At 36.4% G+C, this 25,289-nt stretch overlaps 1 protein-coding gene across 1 annotated transcript in view; it reads right to left on the minus strand.

Annotated features, from left to right (window-relative positions):
* Positions 1-25,289, minus strand: part of ABCA13 (ATP binding cassette subfamily A member 13) — a 183,328-nt gene that overhangs the window by 10,996 nt on the left and 147,043 nt on the right. Inside the window, exons 49-52 of the mRNA XM_054060143.1 lie at positions 19,250-19,400; positions 10,938-11,072; positions 8,419-8,522; positions 5,757-5,849 (exon numbers count right to left, since the gene is read on the minus strand). Coding sequence (XP_053916118.1) covers positions 5,757-5,849; positions 8,419-8,522; positions 10,938-11,072; positions 19,250-19,400 — 483 coding nt within the window. The remainder of the gene's footprint in view (positions 1-5,756; positions 5,850-8,418; positions 8,523-10,937; positions 11,073-19,249; positions 19,401-25,289) is intronic.

Genomic DNA, 25,289 nt, shown 5'->3' on the forward strand with positions numbered 1-25,289 from the left:
TGGGTAATGTAATCAGATGGCTTGCTGATAAAATGTGAGCGAAGACTTGAAGTGTGTCCAGCACTTGAAAAATTGGCATAGATTTTTCTGCTATGAGAAGCCTGTCCAGATGGCCCAAGAATGAAGGATAGTATTGAAAATGTTGTTCCCAGAGGACTGGCCAGCTGTATCTAACATTGAAATACTTTTGTGAATTTTTAAAAAAACATTAAGTATAATGGACAACACTGGAGAGAGCATTCAAATATAATCCATTCACAATTTGGAGTAATTGGTTCAGTTGGCAGGAGCTGTCTGAAATTAGGTTTTAACGAGCACAACTGCTAACATGTCTAACTCATACAAACTACATCTAGAACTAAAATGCTAAATTTTTGGAAATTGCCCTTCAGTTTGTTCTTTCCAGCTAACATCTTTCTTGGCATTATTCAGAAATTTTCCACCTACAACAAAAAGCCATTGTAAAGAAGTTCAACTCTTAATATTCTACTGAGAAACATTTGAGGGTATTTTAAAGGTATTTAAACATGGATAAATATAGCCAGGGCTCAACAGCTGGGAACAGAAACCCAGACACCTACATTTGTAGCAAGAAGACACTTTGGGATGAGCATTTTGTAAAAGGCTTTCACGAGAGCTGGAAAAATGAATTAAGTCTCATACATGAGAAACAGTATCACATTTTATATCCCTATGAAGATTTTAGGTTTCACAGTAGCATCTTCCTGGAACTCACCCATACCCTTCATAGAGAATTTTGTACCACCGTCTGACAAAGCTGTATTCAGTCCAAGACTATGGTCTTTCACACCTGAAAGGGCTGAGGTTGTACTAAGAGAGAAAGCTGAATCCTTGAAGCTTCCCACCACAAGGATGCAAATTTAACCGAGTCCCAGAGAAGACCCATTAAGCCTTCATCACACATTTGTCAGAAGGTGACATTTACAGGCTGGAATGGTACTAAAGGAAAAGCAAATAAAACAGTTGTGAGGATTTCCATCAAAACAGACAGAATCACTAGGAAGGAGAGAAAAAAAATCAGTTTAGTGGATGTAGTTACTTATAAACAAGAAAAGATTCTTGAGATGTGCTAATGTAATCATATGTCACATCAAAATGTGTTCCTACTGTTATCTCTTACAATAATGATACAAGACCCATTCTATCATAAATAAGAGCTGTAAAAAAGTTTTCTTTGGTTTAAGTGTTCATATGGTGTTTAGATTTCCTTCTTTCTTCCAGTCTTCAAAGACAGATTGGGACAGTTGATTTTAAAATATTTGTTCAATTTGATTTGTAGAAACAAATTGAAAACAGACTAAAGGATATCAAGAGCTGCTTATAAAAAAGAGCAAAGTAAAAAAAAAAAAAAGAAAAGAAAAAGAACTGTACAATCTAACAGAAAGAACATGATAATCTACAATTATTGTCCCCATTAATTTTTTTTAGTACCGTTCTTGCCTGTTAAGATGCATAAATATATTGCTAACATAATTCACTCATAGAATGGTCTGGGTTGGAAGGGACCTTAAAGAACATCCAGTTCCAACCTCCCTGCAATGGGCAGGACACCTTCTACTGGATCAGGTTGCTCGTAGCCTCATCCAGCCTGGCCTTGAACATCTCCAGGGACGGAGCACCCACAACTTCTCTGGGCAACCTGTTCCAGTGTCTCACCACCCTCACAGGAAAAGTTTCTTCCTAATAGCTAATCTGAATCTCCCCACTTTCAGCTTTAAACCGTTCTCCCTTGTCCAATCCCTGCACTCCCTGATAAAGGGCCCCTCCTCATCTTTCCTGTAGGCCTCTAAGTACTGTAAGGCTGCTATAGCATTTCCCCAGAGACTTCTTTTTTGGCAGTCTGAACATTACCAATCCTCTCAGCCTGTCCCCATAAAGGAGGTGCTCCAGCCCTCTGGATTCACTGTCCATTTCAAATAAATTGTCATAAGCATAATTATATTTTATGAGAGTTCTATGTAAATTCCTTAGGAAATGATCAAGATATTTGTGACCCTTTTAGTAAGATTTTTTCAGTGCTACGTATAAAAATAAGAGATACCTCCAAACAGAAGTTCTCTGTAAGCAGGAACAAGGTCACTACAAGGTCTCCCTTCTCTTCTCTAGACTAAATAAGCCCAGCTCTCTCAGCCTTTCCTTGTATGGCAGGTTCTCCAGCCCTCTGATCATCTTTGTAGCCCTCCTCTGGACTCACTTTAGCAAATCCATGTCCTTACTGAGCTGAACACACCAGAACTGAATGCAGTACTCCAGGTGAGGTCTCACAAGAGCAGGATAGAGAGCGAGAATCACCTTCCTTGATCTGCTGGTTACACTACTTCTGATGCCACCTGGGGTATTGTTGGCTTTCTGGGCTGCAAGCACCCACTGATAGCTCACATTCAAATACACGCACACATCACACAAAAGCATCATCAAAAACAATTGCTATTGCACAAGTAATTTAGATTAAATTAGATTCAGCAAAATCAGTTTTGCTTATGCTTTTCTTTACTTACATTGCTTCATGGAAGAGTTTTTTTAAACCAAATGTAAGGCGATGGGATTTTTATTATAAGGTGGAGCCAGGGACAAACACACTAAATAATACTAATTTCAGCAAAATACTGAAAACCAGAACTGACTACTGACTACACCAGTGGAGAAGATTGTCAAGGAAAATGTTGTTCTGTTGGTAGGTGTTTCTGAATAGTAGATTAAGAAATCCTTTCAGTCTATCACTTTAGAAGGTACAACGTCTTGCTCTGTAGGGCAGTGAGAATGATAGGGTTGTTAAGTCATCGGGAGAGAAAGAAAATGTGAAGGAAGGAATAACACAATAGTTTTACAAGTCCTTGAAGTTTTTCAGGATATTCACAGGTGGAGCGGAAAGTGAGAAGATGAAAAGGTTAAAATAATTTAAGTCTTAATTATTTCAGTGGTTTTCTTTGGAGTAATAAGTAAAAGCATCCTGCTTCTCTTCTGCTTTTCCATCTCATGTAGATACAGAAGCCTGCCATAAAGTGCACAGAAACATATCTGGAGACTGTCTTCAATTAAGTTTGGAACGTGAATTACACAGAAGGACTGGGTTTCTTAACCCCTTAAAAATTACTTTATTTATTAGGTGTGCAATAGCCTGGGGTTTATGATGAAGCATTTTGTTGACAGGTAAAGAAAACCACAGTCAGGAGTTCTGTATGGAGGGGAAATTTGGAAGCTAGAGTAAGCAGTAAAATAAAAGGAGTACAGTGACAGGCTTTGGCTTCTCTTCAGCTCTTATCAAAAGTTTTCCAAAGAAAGCATGGAAAGCACTTTTATTGTATGCTTAATATTAAAAAAAAAAAAAAGGAAAAGAGAAAGCTTTGATAGCTGTGTGTATCTGAGGTTTTAAGACTGCTCTCTACTGTGTCTTTGTTCCCGGAAGCCAAGAATATTAATTAGGCAGTCAGAACAAATACAGACAACTGCATGATTTTTAATTAAATCTTCTGATAAAGTTAGTGATTATTTTTTCCTAATAAAAGGTTCTAAAGTTTCAGAAAAAAATCCAATAGATTCCTGAACAATACATGTGGAAAATCTTGGGAAGTAAATCAATCAATAGGTTAGGAGAAAAAAGGATTTCAGTCTTGCCTTCGATGAAAAATCCTAGTGCAGCTTCAGCTACACAATTTCTATGGAAAGCCTCAGCAATATTAGTATCCAGAACACATATTATCCCACATGAATGCCACTGACGTGCATTAAGGAACTGCCATGGCAATACAAAGAACACAAACTTGCTGATAGTAAGAGATATTCTTAACATGGAGGTGGTGTGGGTTTTTTTAAAGTTACAATAATTTTAAACAAATAATTTCTATGAATATGACTGCCAAACATTCTTATCATGACCTTGCTTTGGAGAATTTAAGAGGTGTTCATACAGTCTTGATTCTTGAATGGTTGATCTGATATCCTCAGAATTAATTTTAAGGTACTTCCAGAGTATCATATAGTTTATGGTTCTGCATTTATTTGCTTGTTGTAATCTGAAAGAAGTATATCTAGAGAGACAGTGCAGCAAATTGAAAAATAACTGTCCTGTTTATATGAATAGGGGGCATACTTATGAGTATGCTTATGATGTCTTACTTCCTAAGAAGGTGGATGAAAAGGCACTGCTAAAAGAAACATCTAGAGTGGCAAAAGAATGACAAAGTCACTGAAAAGGTAAACATGAAGCTAGCATTTGTGGCTTGCCTATTTTGCCCTCTCAGGGTTAAGCTGGGAAGACAGAGAAACATGATCACTCCAGAAGATCTGAAATATAAAAAGGTGATACCCACGTTTATCCCAGCAAATTTTACACAGTCAGCTGAAGTGCCTAAATGATACCATTTGTCGTTATTAGAGGACATATACATCTTCAAAAAACAGTTTTATCTGCCCAAGACTGCGCTGTCCTCTACAGACATCTGTCTCTCTTACTGCAAAAGGAGCAAAGGGTGCCTGCACACCTGCTGAAGTACTAGCTAGTGAGACAACAGGTCACTCCATGTCATGAAATTTGGGAATAAGAGACAGGATGGCAGAGACAAACAGATTGTTACAAAAGAAATAGAAACTACTGAACAGCAATTGACTTCTCATGCCTCCAGAAATTGAGGCAACTGCGCTCTGAAAGGTATGCCAACATGAATAGAAGGCTATAATCACACAGAACAACCAGAAATGTAGATACAGACCTCAATTCTTACCACCACCCAGTTAGCAAGTCCCTAGCTGGAAGTTTGTCTTGATGAAAAAAAAAAAAACAAAAACAAAACTTGGAATGAGAAAGCTTATTAACTTAAGTGTGAACCAGGCCTGTCACGCTAATGTGACTGCAAAACAAGGATCTACAGTTCTGCCCAAAAGGAAGGACAGAAAACCAAATGTGCCCCAAGGGACAAGACATTATCTGAGACACAGATAACTTCTGCCCTATAACCCTGGCAGATAACAATTCCAAAACATTCCTGAAGAGCTTGTTTACATTGTTAAATGTATCTGCATTCTAAGAGTGCTAAATCTGAGCTAGTACAAAGCAGTGTAGGTTCACTGCTTGTAAATGAGCTGTTCCATTTTACACAGTTGACTGTCTGGGTGTCATAAAAATTCTGCTTATTGATGAATGTGAATGTTACAGCTATAAGTTACAGCAACTTTCCTCTCAGCTCCTGATCCTGTTTCCTTTGTGGTTTGAGCACAAACTGTAAATAAACATCCTCATTAACAGATATTAAATTAACTCATGAGAAGATATAAAGCAGAAGACAGGCTCATGCACACCAGGAAAAAGAGACAGAAAGATACATAAGTATCTATAATTGCCACTGAATTTGGTAGAAATTAGAGATGCTACAAAACACATTGTCTTGCTGGCTGCTGATCTGATAAAAGTACTTCTTCCTGTTACAAGAAGTGTATTTCACTTCAACGTCTTGAAATCTCACAATGGATTTCTCAGATTGAGAGCAGAAGTGCTTCATTTTAGATACCAATTTGTCTCTTTCAATAACTAGTGCAAACTACAAAGCATTTTAGCAAAGCCATATGACAATTTAACTTGCTAAGGTATGCTAATTGCTGCTTTTTTAACTTCAGTGATGGCAGGAAGAGAAAGATGTGTTTAGCGGTTGTATTTTTGCCCTGGTACTATTAAAATGTATAAGAGTACCAGTTCTTAGATTGAGTGTGGCTGCAGAAGGTTTGGGTATCACATATAATACCTGTTTTTAATGTGCTGGGGAGAACCAAGACACTTGAAACTTCCATTGACCATAATAGCAAGCCGCGTGCAGAGGGCTTCACATTCTTCCATACTACAAATAAAGTGAGGAAAAAAAAAGATTAAAAGAATAATAGTGCAAACAGAGGTCATTATTTAACCTAAATTTAGTTAAAATGGAAGGAATCTCGACAGCTACAAAAATAGGTACGTAAAACCTTTGATTTTAAAGGGACAGTTCAAATTGCAACTCTAGTCAGTACATACCAAAAGTTATTACTGCATAACAGCTAGAAGAGAGCCCTAAAAAGGAATTTATGTTTCTATTCCAGAAGTAATTGGACAATTCTGGCCACAATACAACTGTTTTGTTGCCACATGCTACCTGATAGGCAGTCTCACAAATGCCACTGAGTGTGAGAGTCATGAACTTGTTATTCCGTGTTGTATCTGCTTGTGGTCATTCTGAGTTAAAAGATATAGGGAAAAAAATTAAGTAACTGCTTTAAAAAGTAGTTATCCTTAGTCAGATTGCTGGATAGAAGGAGATGCAAAACACTACAATCCAAACAGAATTTAGGACGTGGAAATACAGGCCTAATAGAAAAGCAGAATTCTGTTAGATGCATTTGCTTCAGATGATAAATAGTAATTTTGACTTGTAAAGCTTAGGGCAGATGGGCTGTCATTCTACATATTGTACAGAATTGTGTAAGCAGTTCTTCCAAAACACCGCTTCAGACATAGGACATCAGTCAGGACATATTCCTCATCTCAAAGAGGAGCCAAAGTAGTTTGGTGTTCCTGCAATTCACTGCATGCACTCTCCAACACTTCTGAAATAACTAAACAAGAGTTGCCTTGTGTGTCTCAGGCATGTACCAGTCCAAATTAAAATGCTTTTACTGAACAAACATGGCAATTAAGTACCTTCTTAGGAACAATTTCCTTAAAATAGGACACAATATGGTAAGAACTGCCAAACCACTATATTTGAAAGATAGTGAGAGGGCTTTGTTCCTACAAATCAGCAAGTTAGCTGAGTCTTTTGGCGGTGCAGTAACTCTTAGTGCTCCCCTTGGCATAACACTCCCCAGCTGTTGCAAAATAACATAAATTGGCCTGTATGGGCAGTTATACAACCTCTTTCTCTCCCCCTGAAAACAAAAGTTAAGCATTGTCTTTGAAAATTAATGTAATAGACCTAAAAAACTAATTTTTACACAGGAAACCATCTCTATACCTACTTACACATATTTACTGATATGCATGAAGATTCATTTCATTAGAATGCCTTCACTTATACAAGAAGCTTTTGAAAGGACCTCAAATAAATCTCTGACAGCATCCAGCAAACAGTACACATAGCATAAAATAATTTCTCCTTCCTTCACCACGGCGCAACAATGTCATAATAATTAGAAATTAAATGCCTACATTATCGTTGTACTTTTAGCTGATTCAAGTCACTCATTTGTAGAGCTAAATGAGTAATCAGTAACAATTTGTTGGATATTTGTTTGTTTGTTTACAGCACATTAGTAATGAGACCATAACACTCTTCTGTTCAGCTGGTATTTTAAAACTAACCATTCTTAATCCAGACTGAAAAGTCAAAGCACAGTTTACTGAAAACCACTCAGCTTAGTTCACAACACGTAACTTGTGTTCCCTCAATGAGTGAGATGGTAAGCACTTGGGCATCAAATATGGATACGTGATTTTCAAGATTCAACTTCCATAAATAACACCATAAAAACTTTTGAGAGTATTTTTCTATTAATAATGTAGCACACACATGTATAGGGACAACAAATACATTTAGAGAACATCAGGAAATATCTAGAAAACATTGAGGGATGTTCTGCTGTATTCTTATTGATTCATCTATGCTTCTGATCTCATTTGGCAAAAATATTACATTGTTGTTTTGATTAATGAGTTCTGTCCTCTCTGGGCATGTTTTCATGATCTCTCCCTCATTTAAGGACATTTTATATATAATTATACATACTATACTATATTGCCAGAGGGAAAATGTAATTTATTCCATTTTACTAGAGATGTTATAAACCAGTATTGATGTTTCCTCCATTAAACTGATATACCAATGACCATAACAGAGAACTGACAAGATATTTAACGTAGAGAGACTCTTCTAAAAGGATAGGGTCACTCCTACCATTTCCAGAAGTGTATACAGAGAATAGCTGAGGCATCTGCCTTTATGATGCCATGGCATAGTTAATTCATACACTGATCCACAACAGAATCCTTAATAAAATCAGAAGAGGGTTTTTCACTCCCACCTCCCTTTGTAAGGATTTGTAAAGCATGCAGCTGCAAGAGGATAACCTGGTGTTCCGAGCAAGAAGAGACACTACAGCACTAAATAGAAAAAGCACAGAGAAAGAAGAATTAATTGCAGCATATTTTATGTGCCTGCAGCCCTTTTGAAACATATATTAATTCCTGAGAATTAAATATAGAAAATATTTAGGATCTACACAATTTCAACTTTCACAAGCAGGAAGGAATTGCCATAATATACCAGGACATATTCTGCATTTCACATCAGGGTGAACATGCCTTCAGAATATGATGTTGACAGCAAGTAGGGAGGGAAAATAGGAATATGCTGTCTGCTGGGAAAAGAGTTTTACCTGTGGGATGTCAGCACAGCTGCACAGCCATCCTGAACTTCCTTCAGGATGGTTTTCCAAAGGTAGCGTTTAGAACAGGGATCCATCCCAGAGCTGGGCTCATCCTACAGGAGAAATTAACTTGACAGCAGCATGGGAAAACAAATTCACAGCTCCAACCCACATGAAGAATTAACAAAACTCACAATAAAATCATACATTTTTCTCTAAGAAAGCTACATTTTCAGGAAGTCATTTAAAAGACACTCTGATCAGTTTTTCATTTTAACACATGTAGTTTCAATTCTAAATTTAGAGAAGGCGCTTTTTTATTAAGGAAATTTAGATATATAATAATATGTTTATGTATTATATAATGATGTATTAAATATAATGTAATTTATAAAGATACATATGTTTAATTATATATATATACACATATATATACAAACGAGTGGAGGAGAGGTCTTGTAACTACCAACTGCTTGCACTGTTCTCCCCATAGACAGATGTGAATAATATTTTTGGATTCAATATCCTCCAGCAGTTATTCCCAGAGTCCCTTCAAGAAGAACTGTCACACATGGTGGAGAGAATCCACAGGATTAAATAACAACTCATTCAGTGCTGCCTAATGCAAACTATTTGGAAAACCTATTTACCACTCAGATGGCTTTTGTGGAGAAGGAAGCACAGCTACAAAAACTACATTTCCGCTTCCTAGCTAATCCTGCTGTCCCCACTAAATAAAATTTTCACCTGGTTTACTTGTGGAAGCAGAAAAAATGACATCTGGTTGTCAAAAGCCAGTCTCTATACCTACAAAACTAGGGAGAAGGAAACTCTTCCTGTTTCTTTTTATACTATGGATTTCATGAGGCGTGTCAGCACCTATTAGCGTGGCATGTAGCCTTAGCCAACGTATTTGCAGCAAGTAATCCCAGCTGAACACTGGAAACAAAGTTCTCGAGAAAAAAAGCAAAGAAAACATCAAGTTCAATGCTGATTTTGGTATTTAGCTATCAGTGGCAGAGGAGAAAAAAAAAATCAGTTCAGCCTGCTATTATCTGTGGATGGTTAATAAAGAAGACATAAAAGGTAATAAAAATAAAGCAACCAACCCGCACTATTACTTAAATTAATAGCTATGATCCAGGATGCAATCTAAAAGCAGATTCAGTGGTTTACATTGGTGTTTTTCTTTTCAGACAAAAAAAGCACCCTTTAAAATACTGAATAACTCCATTAAAATCTGCTAGCTTTCCAAAGCCAGCCAAATGTTTTAATGCATTTGACATGTTTAGATATTTTTCTTTCCTCTTGTCATTACATATGCAATAGTCTGTGCCCTGTAGCAAGAAGTGGGTTGAAATGGATACTTGCAGTGGCATGCTGTCGTAAAGACATTAAAAAACTGTTGGAGCGTTTTCTAAGATCAGGAAAAAACACTGATTTAAGATTATCTCCTCCTTTTACTAACTGAGCCAGGGTCAGTTTAAGCACAAAATGTAAATGAAATAATTTAGCTCGGAAGCAAGTCGATGATAGGAAGTTAGAAGCAGCAAAATGTGTCTGATCATGAAGCCTGTGAGAACACCAGTTTTATCTGGTTCTACTTAGCCTATGATCTAGTACTGGAAGCAGTGGTTTCCCCCACCCAACTCTGAGAAGTCTAAACCTTCCTTCTGACAGGTTTCTTGCACTATTGAACTTGTTCAGCTATTCGCAGCCACGGCTCATGAAAGTGATTCTTAATCTCTAGTGAAACAATGGGCAACAACAAGAAAGAGAATGGGGTGTCATAATGATATAGTTACTATAGCTTTGTAATTCCCTGATCTTCAATACTAAAGGCATTGTCTAAACTGGAGAGGCAAGTTTCAAGCCTAAATGAGCAGCAGGTTGCAAGCACCAAAACAACATGTGATAAATAATGCAAATTAATACCATACAGGAGTAGCAGTTTAACTGTGTAATTTGTGAATGCAACAAAATCTATAACAACTAGCTAGATTTTTGGAGCATGATGTAGCAACGAATTTAAATATCCTGTAAAGATGGGTCAATAATTAGTAGCACCAGCTCCAAATTTCTCATTATAATAAGAATCCTTAAAGAAGCCAGTATAATTGTTTGTATATCTATTTCTCATGTTATGCACAGAACAGAAATATATAAAGCATTAATATATTTCACATTACATTTTTTTTTCTTCTATCACATAAGAGAATCCTCAAAAAAATTACACATCCGTGGTACAATGGCATTTGTGTGGATTTAGGGCCTTTCTTTTTCTCCTGTTCACCTAACTACCCAAAGGCGGAGGGGAGTGGGAAAGGGAAAAAGAACATCGCTTTCTAATTTTGTGAACACGAGAGAATAAAGTAAATTTAAAGGGTTCATACAGCAGAACAAAGAGGATAGTTGTACATCCATGTGTCAATCACTCCCTGACTGACCAGAAAACTACCGGATTTTCTTTAGAGCAACAAAATTCAATGTAATCTATTTATCACAGGCACAGTATTACCTTTACTCACCAGTAAAAGTATTTGAGGTTTCCCAACTAAAGCCACAGCAGTAGAGAGCTTCCTCTTTGTGCCAGCACTGTACGTTCTCACCAGCTGGTCAGCATGGGCACTGAGATGTAACCGGTTAACAAGATCCTCTGCAACCTGTGATTTAGAAATTTGAAGGCCAGCAAAGATAAGCCAAATTAGGCAGTGTTTGTGCTTAGATTGAAAGAACACTCTATTCATGCATATCAAGCAAATGTACGTGTTGTATCCTTATTTACATCCACTTGCTGCATATCATTATTTTTGAATCCTAGACACGTACAAAGAGCTGTTCCAGAACGCTTTAGTTCTCCACAAAGCATAAGGATTTTCTAACATAGAAGATTTGGGTTTGAAATTATGTGTAACAGTCATTTGCATTCATTTTGCGTTGATGGGTTAGTGATCTAAAATGTTCCTCAGTTCACCTCATTCTCTGGTATTTATTCGATCAAACATATTAATGACTAAATATTCAGAAAATAAAAGTCTAAATTAGCCATAAAGATAAAAATGGAAGAAAAGCAAGTCACAGGCTGAAGACTTAGAGTTTCTTAAAAACAAAAGGTAACTTAAAGTTAAATTAATATATGTTTCTAGTAACTGAGAGGGATAAGTTGACCCTAGGTATTTTGATTGTAATTGCTTAAATAAGTATGTGTGATGTGAGTAAGCTGGGCAGGCACATAAGCAGAGATGAAGACAATGTTCATGCTGCCATCTATGGTGTTTCTTCTTCATCAAAAGGTAATATAATTTGTAATAGACCCAGTATGTCTTCAACCTGGATGTACCACAGCTGGGAGATTCAAGTCATGGCATGGTGCTCTATTGCCTGAGATCAGCTGCCAGAACATCTCTAGCAGTATGGTGCATCCTTCTTGCACCCTCTGCACTATGTTCAGCAAAAAGGCAAGGAAGGATTGAATCAAACCAGATAGACAATCTGCAATTAATTCAGAACATCCAATAGAAAAAATATATAAATAAAAATATTGTTACTTAAATATTCACTATTGATTTTGAATAAACTGTCATAAGAATAATCATATTTTATATATGAGTTTTATGTAAACTCCATAGGAAATTATCAAGATATTTGTGACCCTTTTAGCAAGACTTGTCAGTGCTATGTATAAAAATAGGAAGTTCTCTGTAAGCAGGAGCAACACTGCAGTGGTGTGAATATGCAGTATTCAACTGTGGATTCTAGCACTGGTATTAAAAGTCACTTGAGTTCCATGTACCTTAATGTATAACCTGACAACACCACCCATTCTCAGGCAAAAGCTGCATTTCATAAATATTGTTCTGACTACACTAAATGCAGACTTTTGAGAAAAAAGACAATGCAACCAACAACCATTAAACCACCCATGGGTAATTTTATACTGAAAAGTTCAAGTCTTCTGCTATTTCACAAGTAATTCACAGTGATTTACTTTGGTTTAAACACTATTGCTGCGTATAAATAGAAGTGTTGCAAATTCAAACATTCTGTGGGTTTAGAAGTGGTCAAAATTTTTAAGCTATATTCCAAGATATAATAGCTGAGCTTTTCAGTTTGTTTGGGGTTTGGGGAGTTTTGTTTTGGTTTCGTTTGCTTTGTTTTTTTGTTTGTTTTTAATTCTAGACGTTGGTCTCATTATACACTGAAATAGCCTGTAAAGTGAACTCTTCTAAAGTGTATGGTAGACATCTTATGCAGTTTGCTAAACTGACTTGACTTCACTCAAGCATTCATTGCACTCATGTCTATGTCGTGTCTTGTTTTGTACAAGGAGAGAAATGCTGGCAAATCCTCCACTATGGCAGTTTTGAGAGACAAATTTTACTTAAGGTAAGAAGGGAAAGGTGGAATCATTTCACATTACCCACTTTGCTGCTTCTTTGAAATGCAGAACTTTCAAGATAAACCTTGCAGATCATTGCAGTACATACCACAATCTGGCTTGATATCTAGATACACTTCTTTGGTGCAAAACATATCAAATTAGAACAGATTTTTATGCTGAGTCACATTAGCAAGACAAAGACAGAAGAATTACCAGCTTTGTTACTCCTAATGATCTCCCACTGCAACTAAAAAATCTCCTATTCCTGCTATTCTCCTCAACCTTTATATTTCAAAGGAGCATTGCAGAGCGTGTTTCAGCAAATTTATGAGCATAGAGCTCATTTATCTTTCAAGAGATGGCCCCAAACTTTTTTCTTTAATGTATATCATAAGATTTCTAGTAATAACAGTCCAAGCCTCACCAATACGACCAAACAGCAACAAAAATGTCAGCTGAATGAAATATTATGGATATTGAGTAGAAGCCTGCACATCTCCATTATAACTTCATTTATCTGTACAACCAGTGGTATCTTGTGATTTGTAATATCGTATACTATCAAGCAAAAATGAAAATCCCCTTTAAACTACTTCAGAACTGAACATCTGACAAACCTCTAAACCAATACACAAAATGATACAAGAGATTTACAATTCTAATGGTTTTACTTCCTTTAGTGAATGTGAGATATATACACAAGCACCTTCCCTCCTTACTTGCCATATTCATTTTAGTGTTCTATTTCTGGTTTCAATTACTTTCAACAGTGAAGAGTAAGGAGATAGATCAATTAATTTAGCAAGTGGGTAACATTGAGGTCAAATTAAAAGACAGTGAGTTACATGCAAATATATACATTCTGAGTGCGCTTGAACCATAAAGATGTTTTATAACAAGTTATGGCTGAAGTAATGTATTTAAACTCTTTCTTCCCCATTCCCAACACCCCCTACCCCAACCCCCACCATTCCAGATTACAACAGATTTTAGATCTACAGTTAAAAATTTACTTATTTTCCAATATTCCATAAATTATTTACTTTCCCGTCACCAATTCTAACATCCTTAGCAAAAGATCTTTTTCTCCAAATTAATTTGGACTAGTTCCCCTAGGTTTGAAATAGGCATTGAAATGAACCCTTCAATCTGTAAAATTGAAACTAAACCCTCCAAAATCCTGCATTTCCCAGAGACTACATCCATCCCAGTGGAGGCAGTAAGGTAATTTGAATTTTTGTACAGACGTTAGTATTTGCGGGAGTAAAAGTTAAAGTAGGCATGGTGTACTCTATCCACCAGGGAACCAAAAGGCACATCTACCTCACTGAAAAGCAGTAAGTGATCATAACTATGTAACCGCTAATGCTAATGACTTTCCACTCTCCTTGAAATTTACCATTAAGATTCAAGTAAAAATTTAAATGGTACTGAGAGTTGTCAGATAAATCTTAAAAAAAAAAATTGAGTTAGAAAAGACTCAATCTATTAGAAAACTAAAAATGTGATAGCGTGTCTATCCTTACTTGAAAGTTTCCATGTATCAGTTTATTAATTTTTCATCATTTCTGACAAAATAAATACAATGTGAAACTCCTTGCTATTTTATTTTGAACAAACCCTCATATAGCAAACCTGACATAATACTGAAATTGTGTGACATATCTAACACAAATGATAATAAACATGTGATGAATTCCGGAATCATCTGAAAAATAACGAAACATTACCAAAATAGTTATTCAAAGTGTCAGGTTCTAGTAGGTGAACGTATTGTAGTTTGAACATCTTAAGCAACAATCAGTCATCAATTCCACACCAAACAGTGTTCATTCTGCTTCAGAGTAAAGTCTAAAGTATTAGATTTTTTATGCTAGGAAAGCACATATCCATGGCCAAAGTTCTAGGGGAAAATAGTACTTTATCTCAGAATCTTATAAAACTGTATACACAAGTCCCGCTTGGGGTCAGTGCAAAAGTCTTCATGAGAGTGAACATAAAGAGAAAACATACTGACTTTCCAAGCAGTTGCTTCTGAAGGTCTGATGAAGCTGGTTTTGAGATTTGCAACACAAGTTTTAATGTGGATGGCATCTATAATTTAAGTGTGTGTCCGTTTTTCATATTTTTTAACAAGCTGTATGCTGTCTTTTGGAACAAATCGAAATATTGAAACAAAGAAATAAAAACAAGAATGAAAAACCTGTCTAAATAAATCTGTCTGATTTTTCCATTTTTCATGCAAAAAGAAACTTTCACAGAGTATTTGGAAAGTAAAGTAAAGCTTCGCATTACATGAAGCTTAACATCAATACCAAATGACCCGTTTTTCTCCTCCTTTCCCATTCAGTTAATTACTGTTTTGGAACATTAAGTGCACTCAACTTTATGTCAGGCACTTAACTCCTGCTGCTGATAAATCTGTCTAGCAAAGGATTTGATCCTTGAAGTAAGTGCTTCAATAGATTACTTTAGCAGCAGCATATCCTGTAAGTCACCTGCCTGCTTGCCAATTTATTAAAAAACAAGGTGAATGTATATTGCATTCCACATCAAAACCGTGTATGTGAGTGTACATGTTAGCATACACTCTCACTGGTAGGCATTCAGAGACAGGCCTGAAGTGCTGTACCATAGGCAGGACGGAATGAGAAAATGGCATTTCCATACAGATGTTATTCCAAAGCATTCCCAGGCCTTATTTTCTTTATAGGGAACTAAAATGCACACATTCTCCAGGCACCAGCCATTTCTGAGTTGAAACACAGCAGCTGTTCAACACTTGACAGCAATGCCACACAGTTGGAAGGGCCCACTGACAAAGACATTTGTTTTCCTCTGAGATAGCTGCATTTCAGTTTTTGATGAAGATAAACCAGAGTAGCTAAATATTATTTGCAAGGGCTCTTTGGTGTCTTGATCACAAGCGTATGGCAACAAAGTCTGCTCTGCAATCAATACAGACAAAAAAATAGGACAACTGAAGAGGAGTACATTCTCTATATCACAAATGTGAAACTAAGGCACAGAAAGCTGTCTATGAAGAATAGTCTAAGCCTACAACTAGATAATCTAAGGTCCAGGATAATCAGAAGACTAACTTCCGAGGAACTTCTCCTCAAACAGTTTTGAGAACAGCCGTTGGAGTAGCTATGTACTAACTGTCCAGGGAATAGCTGGATCTGAACATCAAGTGGAAGCTTGTAGGTACCCCAATTATTCATAAAGCCTTCTGCATTTAAAATGGGTTTTATGAATGCCAGATATTTCAGAGAGAGCACTAGTCTCACATTTTCTACAGAGAAAGTATAGAAAGTCAGTTTACCATTATGGCTCCTCACCAAATACATACAGGAGACAGCATCTGCAGTAGTGTTCACTTACATATGAATATGTAGAGAGTGTAGACACAGTATAGAATTCTCTTGGTATTGTCTCGCTCATAGCAATCTGAAAGACTTCCCAAGCACCTGAGATAAACTCAGAACCACATGGGACAGTTAACTTATGAAATCCAGGTACTTAAGCACACCCCAGATCTCTCTTCATTCTAGAGCTTCCATACAGATTCTGATCATGCTTCCTATCCTCCAAAGCAGTTGCTGGGAGACCAAATGATCCAAAGGAGTCATAAATCAAGCAGCAACAGCAGGATTCATGTGCACACATGGGCACTTTCTCCTCTACTACGCCGTGTTGACAGGGCTTGAACAGAGTGAAAATTAAAGCATTAACAGCCCATTGTAATGCATGGATCAGTTCACACTTTTCAAAGCTATTGTCTCCAGTTGTCTGCAGGTGAGATATTACCAATAAGAAAGTGTCTGCCAGTGCCACCTGAACAGTTTTTTCTCACAGCTGTAAGTACTAAAATAAACCAATAGCGTAGAGTCTCCTGCTGCAGGAGTCAGAAAGGTAGCACAGCACTAAGAGCCCTACTCAGCTTTCACTCAGAGATATCGCTTTTGGCAAAATCAAGTCAGGTACAACAGCAGCTTTTCTAAGGAGATTGCAACAATTATTTTAACCTTGGGAAAGTCCTTGTTAGCTTACATCATAGGTTCATTCCTATTCCATTTCTCTCTCAGAGAATCACCACCTACACGGATTTCTGTGCTCAGCCTATTCGTATGCAGGGACTACGCTTACTCTGTATACTGGAGTGTGCTTACTGATATTAACACTGTATGTATAAAACCTAAAGTATATTAGTTAAGAAAGTACCATGAAATTTAACTAAAATTATGTACTTTAAATAGTCAGGTATTTCTGAGATTTCCATTCTTCTTAGAGGGTCTTAAAAACTGCTTCATTTATAGTACATGGTGTACCATGGTGTGAGTCGTAGAACAGGTTGCCCAGTGAAGTTATGCATGTCCCATCCCTGAAAGTGTTCAAGACCAGGCTGGATGAGGCTTTGAACAACCTGACCTAGTGGAAACTGTCCATATCCATGGCAGCTGGGGTGGAACTGGATGATCTTTTAGGTCCCTTCCAACTCAAACCATTCTATGATTCTGTGATTTGGACATAAGCATTACAAGAATATATTGTCTTTCCTCAGGAAAATGATAAGACAAAAAAGCTTAAAAGCTGTGTTCAGAGCATTTTAAGAGTGCACGGCTGCATAATTAAACAATCAAAATGATTCCTGTTTTAAAATACATTTAGGATAAAAAGTATTCAATAATATATGTAAGAGGTAAGGATATTTAACAGCATCCTTTTGAATAACTACAAAGCATTAGAGGAGATGCCAGAATCTGTTGCCACTTCTGTGTCTATTAAAGTGCCATGATAATAGATGCTAGTTACGATAGGCTTTTAGCCCGGCTGTTAGAGAGGAGCTGTCAGTTCACAGAGAAAACAGGTAATTATAGTTGAGGGGTTTAGTGCAATAACAATTATCCCTTAATATATTTCCTTTAGATCAATGGAAACATATTCAAGTTCTCAGTGTTCTGCTATTACTCAGAAGAAAATACTACCACCTATGAGTTATGAAGAACAAACAACTAAGCAAAAGACTGTATGATGATTACTAAACAGCGTGCAAGAAATGTACAGTCAGTCCAGTCAGGCAGGATATTGCCAAAGAGACAGGGCAAAGACTTGTATCTTTTATTTCCCTCGGCCTCTCTTCCAGAAGCACACAAATGATTAACTTAAGACAGAAAAAAAATAAAATATTGCCTGTCCTTATGCTGTTATTTGAGAACAATGGCAGTTATCTCTGAATATTCAATGTCGCAATGCAGGGATCATATGTTTTTCTGGAATAGTACCTAGCTACTGAGAAAAAAGCTGCAAAGAACCAGAAGACATCCCTCTTACATACAGACAAGGAACTGACTATAAACCACCTAGTGGACCTGTGGTGACAGCCAGGAAAATGCTGGGTAGGTAGATAAAAAGATATTTCCCTTTTGTGCAGTTTTACTTCTGGAAAAAGGAAAAAGAAGACAAGTAGCATTTTGGAGGTTACAAGGACAACCCTACAGCCACAGTGACTAAATGGGACCCATTTACACAACAGGAATGACACTGATTTCATACTGCCCTCCAGTTTTCTCATGTTAATAGAGATGTAATTAAGCACAAGAGACTGAGCTGTTAAAGTCTGTGTCAGATCAAAAACTTCCATCTGCAGAAACAGAGAAAACCCCCACATTTTACACTCTATCCATTTGGTACTTAATTTCTGGTATTGGCTGACTGAGTGCCTCATTACACAATAAAAGCACTGTTTGTTAGTCAGCAGAGGTATATTTGTGTCTGTAAATTGAAAAACTCCCAGTGACATTCCCAGATACTGTCGTTGTGTATGTTAGCAAGCCCTTAAAGCATTTTCTGACATGAGTTTGCCCTTTCTCTTTGGACAACTCCAGGCCCAGTATGGCAGCTGGAATATTTTAGGGATTGTTCCCAGCAAGTGCTCTGAATGCAGCCACCATCTGTGGTGGCTGAGATGAGGTTGTGAAGGTTAAGGCATTTACTAGTAGAGAGCTGACATCTCTCATCTCAGCATCCAGATGTTTGGCTTATTTATGTAATCAATCAATAATTTTTAACTCCTTTGGGTCTTAATCCCATCTCTGAAGAAAATAGTTTCTCAGAGGCACATGATTCAGGACATGCAAGGTCCCCTCCTGTTTTTTTAAGTGTGATAATGAAGGTGTTGAACCATTAATAAATTTCATTTCCTCTGGAGGTTTTGTGTCTGAGGTTTCATTTTCATTACTGTTCTTTTAGTATTCACAGTGACGTTATTGTGTTTTTAATTGGCATAACAGACAGGAAAAAAATCCATATTTTTAAATATGTAAAGAAAAGTGTTATTACTAAAGCTGTTCAGATGAAATATTACATATCCTCTCATGTAAAAACCTACAACTGTTTTATAACTCCACAGCCCAACTTGTCTCCAGCTTCCCCTGCAAATCTCTTCTGAATACTTACCCTATGGATATCCTGTTCTGGAATTCCACGCAGTGTGCAGTAATAATAAAGATGCTCCCAACCCGTTAAACGTTCATCCAGGGCATCTTGCTGCGGACAATAGCCAATGAGAATGCCTTCAGAGCTAGCAGACAGTATATCCATTTCAGACCTGTTTAAAGAAAAAGCAAAATATTTTAATGTTGTTTAAGAAAACCAAAGCCCTGGGCTTCACTGTTGGGATACAGTCTTCAAGACCAACACCCTTACCCTCAACTCCATGGGTAGATGAGTTTGAATCTCCTCACTATGTTCACTTACCATGGCACCAACCATACAGAATACATGCTTTTTATCCCTTTCACATTAGTATTGTTGCCCAGGTATCACTATTCTAACAATGCATGTGTCAAGGTGAGCAGATCAACACAATAGTGCAGATCTATGAGAATTAATTCTTTCCAGGTTTACCTCCCTTATCTTTTTGGTAGACTCTGCTCTAGGAGACATATCTCAAAACCATACTGCATGCATCACATTCAGTATTAAAGGGACAGCAGATGAGAGAGAGAGAAAAAAATGTACTGCTGTGTATTCTTTGTGCATCTGTGCACACGCATACACATACATGTTTTCTCTAAACAGCAAGAGTAAAACAAAACACAGAATATTAAAGCCAAGAAGGTTAAAAGACAACAGAGGAGAAAAAAAAATAAAGTGATCCTGATTTAAGAGACTGCAGCCATCACTTTGTAGCTGTACAGCATTACTTGAAACGACATTCATTGCGAAGAAGTAAGCTTGATTGCAAGGGTGTCTCATTACCCATAATGACACTAAATCTATCCTATTTATTCCAACATCTAATTCAACATTCAATGATGCTGATTTACATGTACAGAAAAGACCTGTCAAAATTAAGATACTTAACAATAAAAAAATCTGAGCTTTGAAAGAAAAAAGTTTTTAAAAGGTTCTGAGAACAGAATGATTTTCCACTTAGTGATTTTCTACATTTCTTGTTAAGAGAGCTAAATTTATGATTAATCACTTAGACTCAAAGTGAATGTATTAAATGCGGGACCTACAAATACCATCACCAGTGAAAATATAAATATGTACCTCCTGTTAACAAGATTCAGGAGTCTGGGGAGAAAAAGGAAACACAAAAATCTGCATTTTACATAATGAATCACAGCATTAAAATATATTTCAATGCTATCAGAAGATAAATTATCATGATTATGATGAAACTTGCTAGGGACTAAATAGAATGGTCTTTTGCTCTTAATGGCAAAGATGCAAAACTTCACTATCTTTGTAGGCTTGGATGGTGTCAAGGAAGTTAACTGCCTGCAGACATCTCTCTAGACAAAGACTTAGCAAAAAAGAAAAGGGATGTTAAAGGGAAGATGATACCAGAAGTGTATTTCTTCATTGATTTATATCCACTTATAAGTTATTTTAAATTACTTATATAGAGAAGTTCTAACAGCTTCCAGCCATACCTAAATCAAATTAAATTATTTTTTCAAGGTCATCTTTACCAGAAGCTATGGATTGATTAATGTTGAGCTTTTTGCATAATCTGTAAGATGCAGTGGTTTCCTTATCTAACAAACACAGTGAAACATTGTCCACACTGAAGTGCCCTCTTGATGCTGCTAAACACAGAGAGATGTGTCTGAGGTTTGTTTTACTAGGAAGATTCAGGCACTCTAGTAAGGTTTTCTTTTGGTGCAGCTGCTCTCTACGGGGAAACAAGAGACTGGACTTTTGGTAATATGTCAAGTTCAGTCACAAAAGAACAAATCCCACTCAGGGACATTTACTCAGCCTAGACCCCGTAGCTGGATAGCTATATCTAGTCTCAGATAGGTCCACACAATGAAGAACAAAAAATAAACATGCACAGCTGCAAAAAACAAGAGGCATCTAATGTTCTTTTGCTAGAACTATATTAGACAGTAGTTACTCAGTTCGCATCAGGAAATAAAAACACTCCAGTGTCTCCAGGGCCAGTCGTACAGATATGATTTGAGTGCTATGCCTCCTGTGAAGCACACAGTCTTAGATGACCTTTGGCTTTCATAAAGGAAAAGTACAGTGAGAATAGATTATTTAATATTCTTATCCAGTTTAGTCCTTATCTTGAAATTTTATCTATTAGTGCTGACCTTGAATACTTAAAGAGTTCCTTTTAATAACGAGATTCTAATGTATTCACTAAAGAACTCACAAATCTCTTTTTTTTCATCTCTGTATCTGTCAAAGCAGAAAACAATCTGATCAGAATGGGAAAAAAAGAAGTCTTTTACTGAGATTTTTCTTTTTTTTCCTTTTTGTTATGCATCTACAATGCCTACTCTGCCCTCAGCAATATAACTGAGTAGATTTCCAAATCGAAAAGCTGGAGATCGTCCTGCAGTTTTGTTTAGCCAGATCCTAAGAGTTTTCTTAATACGGAAAGAATAAATGAAAGAAAAACACAGCGTAATTTTTAATTATTGCATGTATCTTACAACAGAAAACTGTTTTCATTTCTGGAAATTGATTTTCCTTGAAATTCGGTTAACCTCTCAGATTTAATTTTTGTGAGTCTAACTGAAATAAATGTTTCAAGCAGTGATGTCATGATATCAAAAAACCTTTTGACTAAATGATATCTTGTGAATTCTTTTGGTTTTTAAAAAAATTCACGTATGATGTTATCTGCGTTAAATTAGAAATGTGCATTTTTAATATTTTCTGAAATATAGGTCAGAGTGCAGTAAAATTCTGATTTTTTTTCTGATGCTAGAGAAAAACAGGCATTGGTTTACTGTCCTTCTATTATCAGCATGCTAGCATTGCTCATTAGGCCATTCATACAAACAACAGGACATACAGGGAGGAAAAAGTCAGCTTATTTAATAAATAAAGAACATCTAAGTACATACTCCAACCACTCTCAGCCTTTTTGTCCTTTAGTATAGCAAACACTATGAATTCCAGCTTAATATCCAAAAACCATAGGCAAGAAATCAGACTTTTACATTGAAGCAGGAATTTCTGTATCTTTATAAAAACACTGAGCAATTATTATCTTTAAATTCTGTCAGTAACTTTGGTTACATATCCTGATCAAGTTAAGACATTGTAAAACTAACTTGGAACATGAGTTTTCTCCTTCCTTTTTAAGACTTCAACTTTAGACTATATTGTTATGCTCAGTTAATACTTCCACTTACTATTTTTTTTCCATTAAAGTGGAACAGCTGCAATGTATGAACCTAACAGAACATGTCCAGAATACTCTACACGTTAAACCGAAACTTAAATTTGTAAAATTACATTTGTAGTACACTTTCAGAAAAGGTCAACAGAACCTATGGAATCCTCATGAAAAATAGCACAGTCTACTAATTGAAGTGTGGAAGATGTTGAATTTCATCCCTTTCTAAGCGCTTTGTTCTCCATTACGCATTGTTTCTCCATCAGAGAGAACTATGATACTTTGGTGCAAATCATCCTGAAAAAAATCAAATAGGACTCATGGAGGCTTCCATAAGTTTGGTGTGCTCTTCTTACAGAGTTTCATACTGTTGATGAAAGAAACTTGCAAGTTACTGGGGATAATATGCTAAACTCTGAATGAATATATACATTTTTTTATTTTAAGTTGTTCCTCCACTGATCACTTTAAGGCCTTTTATGTCAATCTATTTCTTTTGTGCATTGAAAGACACCCCTGAAATCTGATTCCAGCCCTGAAAGATATATTTGGGGTACTCCAGTAGGAAGCCTTTGCTGGCACTGGAAATAAACTAAAACACTAGAAAGAGTAAGATTGATCTTGGATAAAGTCTCTCCTCCCTGAACTGGACCTGTAGTTTCCAGATGGCTGGGGTGGTTTTTGCAGAAACTAGATTTGTTTCTCTTGTGTTACATTGGTTAGTGGCAACACAGTTTATAAGTAGCTGTGGATTGACATTCAAAGCTACGCCTTAGTTTCAAGTTCCAGACACAACTTAGTACCCTCAATTTCAGCCTTATGGCTATCTTCAGAAAAATTGTTTAACTATTGAACTGACTGCACTTTGCTGCACTTTTGTATGCTTTTTCTGCAGTTTTTGAGGGCAGTTAATATAAAGGCAGTGGTATATATAGCACCTACAATGGCTTCTGTAGAGAGATAAATTCCATTAATTAGTCAAAGTGAAATATAAATTTACAAATTGCAAAAGTAGTTAGACACTCCATTGTATTCTTAACTACATATTAAATTCAGTGCATACTAATGCTCAATTAACATTACAAAAAATCAAAGTTAAAATATAATTAATGTAACTATAGCTTAGTTATAATTAAACAAATTATACTGATATACAGTGTAACAACAGCTCTCTCAGTCATTATACTGATGCAAATTTATTCTGCCTTTCAAGTAAAGCTATTTGAATTACACTTTTAATTATTTATCAAGTTGAATGTCATAACTACCAAAAGAGTCCAAGTTCTAGCTATAAAGAAATATTTTACTTTCCCCTCTTTAGAAACCAGTGCTTTGGTCCTATGCCTTTGTAATCCAACAGCTGAGATGACTGATTTTTAATTCAAATAGGATGGGGAGTTCCTGTCATGGAGGATCTCTCTGTGCAGAAGGAAGATGGAAATTCATGGGAGATAAATAAATTACATGAGGAAGACAGCCAAATGCTTCAGGCCTCAGTGGAGTAACTTAAGAACAATCTTAAGAAACAGCTTATTTATTTCTTCCTCTGTGTACCCCACTACAAGGGATACCCTATGTATGAACTTAAAGTTAATTCTAATCAGCAAAGTATTGTGGCAAAGACTGCAAATCAGTGAGAGCCAAAAAGGCAAACAAACCATGAATAACAGTGTGACACTTAACAGGATTTTGACACTTTCCCTTCAAAGCTGTGTTTAGACCTTCTCTATTGAAGGAGGCTTTATGACAAAGCATCACTAAAAAAGGCTAAGATGGAAATATGGAAAGGGGAAGAAAACAAAAAAGGCCCCCACCACCATAATATCTGCTGATGCATTTATTCAAAGCCTATGAGATCTCACTTTGTTCTCCTTTGTCTTACCACTTTGTTAAGCGTCAGCTTTTCTTAGTACCCACTTAATACAGAACTTATTTCTTCAAGCTATTTGACAGAAAAAGTAACTACAAAAACATTTACAGCTTTATACTAGTTTACATTTAAGATAGCTCGCGCACGGACGGCAACCTAGTTATGGCAGTAGATATAAGCATAAGCTAATTCGAGTTCATTCGTACCCAGTCAAAGTCTCCAAATGTCATATAGCACCATACTTTATAAATACAGGTAAGAAAATCTTATTAAAAACTCTTCTTTCTAGTCATGCTTTTAATATTTCTGCCCTTTATGAGAGGGACTGCTTGTTTTTCAATATCAGTATTTTATTTTCACATCTTCCAAAGTAACCGTTTCAATGCTGCTACTTCTTTTGGCAGTCTTTTATATTTGGGTTGTAAATATCCATAATATGGAGAAAAACTCTCTGTATGATAATTATTTCTACATTTTATTTGGACAGCTATGTCACTGATAACAAAAACGTTAATAAAGGATACGAAATTATAAAGTCAAAATAGTCTGTGAATGGCATTTTACTATTATCTTCACAAGATTGGTAGCGGGTAGTGACATGTTCCTATTGTTTCTCTTACTAGACTGTCTTTATCACATCACAGTTACAACCAGAATGGGAATGCAAAGGTTAAAAGATGCCTGAAAACATTTTCTGCTGAAGGATTGGAAAATTTTTAAAAAACAGGGTTTTGGTACACTGTTTGGCTTGTATACTATAACCATACATTTGCATACATGTAAATGCTAAGACACAAACTTTAGGCACACAGTGTATTTAAAATATCTATTTAATTTGTAGTGTATCAGAAATATAATTACTTAATAAAAATGTATCAGAAGGCTTCCTTACCTAAAAGAATGCCCCCATCAAGAAGGTCCCCATCAAGAAGAATGCAGGGAAAACTTGTTTGTAGAAGAGATGAAGTTGGCTCTAG

The sequence above is a fragment of the Cuculus canorus genome, chromosome 2 (genome assembly GCF_017976375.1).
Source record: "Cuculus canorus isolate bCucCan1 chromosome 2, bCucCan1.pri, whole genome shotgun sequence".
NCBI lineage: Eukaryota > Metazoa > Chordata > Aves > Cuculiformes > Cuculidae > Cuculus > Cuculus canorus.